Genomic DNA, 3189 nt, shown 5'->3' on the forward strand with positions numbered 1-3189 from the left:
TATTTCTCTTTTTTCCCCCAACAGTATCAAGGCACCTCTTGTGCCTTTTGACCTAAGATGTCTGGGGGTTGGAATGAATGGTTAAGGTGTGGTGGAAAATTGCTCTGGGGACAGATGGTATCTGTGGAAAAGACAAGATCTGTGCCTTTGCCTTAAGACTTTTTATGATAGTCCTTTACATCTATGACATCTGATGGGCATCTTGTCAGAAACAGCCTCGGCCACCCCTCCCAAAGGTGGCAGTATGCTGAGAAGGGCCGTTCTTGGTGGTGCTGCGGGAGTTGGGGAAGGGACGGACGCTGGCGGAGGAGGATGCCATGTCAAGGGGACCCTTGGGTGACCACTTTGAAATAGCTGGTAGGAGGTCCCGGTATCCGCTGGCTTCTCCAGTCCAGCATTTTCATGGCGAAGCTACTATAGGAAGAGAACCGAGCACAGAGGTCCCCTGGGACAGATGTTGCCGTCTCGTCTGAGCGGGTATTTCCTCTAGAGCCAGAAGGGTCTTTGCCATTGAGCCCAGGTCAGGCGTCTCGTCCTCAGCCCCCATTCCGGCCCCTCTAACCCATACCTCCCTCCAGGCGACCACGGCACAGAGCCCAGGGTTTTCAGGTGTCTTCTCTTTGTTCTCGTCCTCAGGGCAGGAAGACCCCAACAGTTTGCGCCATAAATACAACTTCATCGCCGACGTGGTGGAGAAGATCGCCCCCGCCGTGGTTCACATCGAACTGTTTCGCAAGTAAAGAGGCCCCGCCTTCTGTCTGCCGCCTCTGAAGCTCGCACCAGTGCACGGTGCCACCGGCACAGCATCAGAGCTGTTTTCCAGACACTTTAAAGTGTCAGAGAGTCACTGAATATGTTCTTAGGGGGAAATAATGTTTCTCCCTTAGGATGTTGTCCTGGTGGACTATTTAAGTCTGCTTTGACTCTTCTAGATGGTTTAAGTACCTCTAGGTCTGAAGAGATTCCCTAAGGACATTTTCTAAGTGGACTTTTCTGCTGCCTGTAAAAGTTGGCCTAATGTTGTCTTTTTTAATCTCAATACACCTGGTTATACAGGCACAGTAGCTAGATGCATCTCGCTGTGGTAGAACCAATTCATCACTGTGTCCAGTTGATTTTTAGGTGTTTCGTGCTTAACCAAATGCTCTTTTGGTTTCTAGGCTCCCTTTTTCTAAGAGGGAGGTGCCGGTGGCCAGTGGGTCTGGGTTTATCGTGTCCGAAGATGGACTGATCGTGACAAACGCCCACGTGGTGACTAACAAGCACCGGGTCAAAGTTGAGCTGAAAAATGGAGCCACCTACGAAGCCAAAATCAAGGATGTGGACGAGAAGGCGGACATCGCACTCATCAAAATTGACCACGAGGTAAACGTGTTCCCCGCCTGCAGAATGCAGTTCTCAGGCACCCTGGCTAAAACTGGGCAAAACCCGGAGAGGTCAAAGGGCACCACAGCTTTTCGGTGAAGGCATTGAAGCTGGACGGAACCAGTGAAATCTGGGCCAAAGAAGAGCATTTAGGAGATGCCGAGTGTGGTTAGGGTGGGGGTGGGAGGCCTCGTGGAAGCTTCTGTAATAAGCAGGCTGTAAGATCCGAGAGTTTTCAAAATAGTGTTTTATGTTTTTATAGAGGAAAGCAATAGGTTTATAAAGAAATTGTAGGTAAGCAGTGAAAACTGAATCTTCCTTGCATTCCTGACCCTAAGGCAACTGTTTTTACAAATTTTTGTTCATTTGTGCATTCTAAGTTTGAGAACAAATAGGTCTCCCACATTGGGTTTTTGCAGGGTTACTAGATGTTTTTTAAAAACAAGACTCCATACTTTAAAGTTTTGGAAACCATGAATTAAAACAAAGCAAATGGATTTCTTTCATTCAGAACTTGCCAGAGCTTTTGCTACGCTAATGTGCATGTGATTTTCCTTCAAGAGGTGTCTACTCTAAATTATAATTATCTGAATATAGGACCTTTTTTTTTTTTCCCCAAACTGAGACAGAATAAGCTCAATTTGGGAAATGCTGTGTTTGACAATGTGTTGCTTTGTACTTAAATATTCTCCTTGCAGTCATTTTCGCTCTGTTGATATGTTTAGCAAAGTACGCGTACATGAAAGTAAGTCCAGTTCTTATTAGACCATCAAAAATTGCCCCTTATTGGCACGTCGATCGTGGAGGTTTGGTTTGCTGTGTGGCATGTGCTCAGTGAAATTGCATTTTGTTTTTTTTCATGCCCTTGTCGTTTCTCAGACTTCACATGGAAGGAAGATTCAGGGTGGGTTGGAATCTTGCAGCTGGCCCAGGAAAAGATCACAGACTGGAAGCCAGGAGGGGTGTTCTTTTCCAGCTCTCTGCATAACTTTACCTGGATGTGGGCTCTGAAGTCAGACCAGTGTGGGGCTGCACAGGCTGTTTTTGTCTGTGCGGTTCATTGGGTCAGAAGCAGGCTCTGTGCCCGGTGTTGTTAACTGGACTTCGGCAAGGTCCTAATTGCCTATTATTTCTCTTAGGTGACTGTGGAATTGCTAATAACAATGAATCTTTCAGAATACGTTTATTGATCACAATAACTTCTATTTGATAAGCTCTCATGCTGGCCCAGGCTCTGCCTTCATTTATAACTTTCGCCTAATCTGAAAAATAGCTGTATTATCCCTATTTTTTAGAGGAAGAAACAGAGGTTCAGAGAGCTTAAGGACCTGCCCGAGGCCACGTAGCTTTGCCGTAGTAAAGTTATAGCCTCCTAAGCCGCCAGGCTGCTGCTCCCCAGTTGCCCAGGCCCACGGCCATTAGTGGGGGGATGGCACAGCTGGACTTTAAATAGCTCACAGGAAGGCTGGTGCATCCCTGTGTAGGAACACACTTCTAGGAAGGTGTCCAGGATGTGGTAGTCTCACCGGAAGGCGGCTGGCCAGAATAGCACGTCCTGTGGCCCCACATGAGGACTTTTCAGGTCCACCGAGCCCTTGGAAGGCAGCCAGCAGGGGGCTCTCTGCAGGTAGGGCGCTGGCCGGGGTGCTGCGTGAGCCGCCCCCGCTGAGTCATTTCGTGTTTGGAACTCATGGATGCAAACCGTGCAGCTGCTCTGGCCGGGGGACATTCTTTTCGGATTTTGAGCCAAGGTGGAGAATATCCTTGTGTCATCCTTGGCATGTCCAGGCAGGATATGAAAGACCTCAGCAGAGCAGCCTCGCC

General features: G+C 48.2%; 1 protein-coding gene across 1 annotated transcript in view; it reads left to right on the forward strand.

Annotated features, from left to right (window-relative positions):
- Positions 1–317: 317 nt before the first annotated feature.
- HTRA1 (HtrA serine peptidase 1) overlaps positions 318–3189 on the forward strand; it is a 27073-nt gene continuing 24201 nt past the window's right edge. The window contains exons 1-3 of the mRNA XM_011381892.2: positions 318–357; positions 637–736; positions 1161–1365. Of these exons, the coding sequence (XP_011380194.1) occupies positions 318–357; positions 637–736; positions 1161–1365 (345 nt within the window). The remainder of the gene's footprint in view (positions 358–636; positions 737–1160; positions 1366–3189) is intronic.

Source organism: Pteropus vampyrus, unplaced genomic scaffold (genome assembly GCF_000151845.1).
Source record: "Pteropus vampyrus isolate Shadow unplaced genomic scaffold, Pvam_2.0 Scaffold454, whole genome shotgun sequence".
In the NCBI taxonomy this organism is placed as follows: domain Eukaryota; kingdom Metazoa; phylum Chordata; class Mammalia; order Chiroptera; family Pteropodidae; genus Pteropus; species Pteropus vampyrus.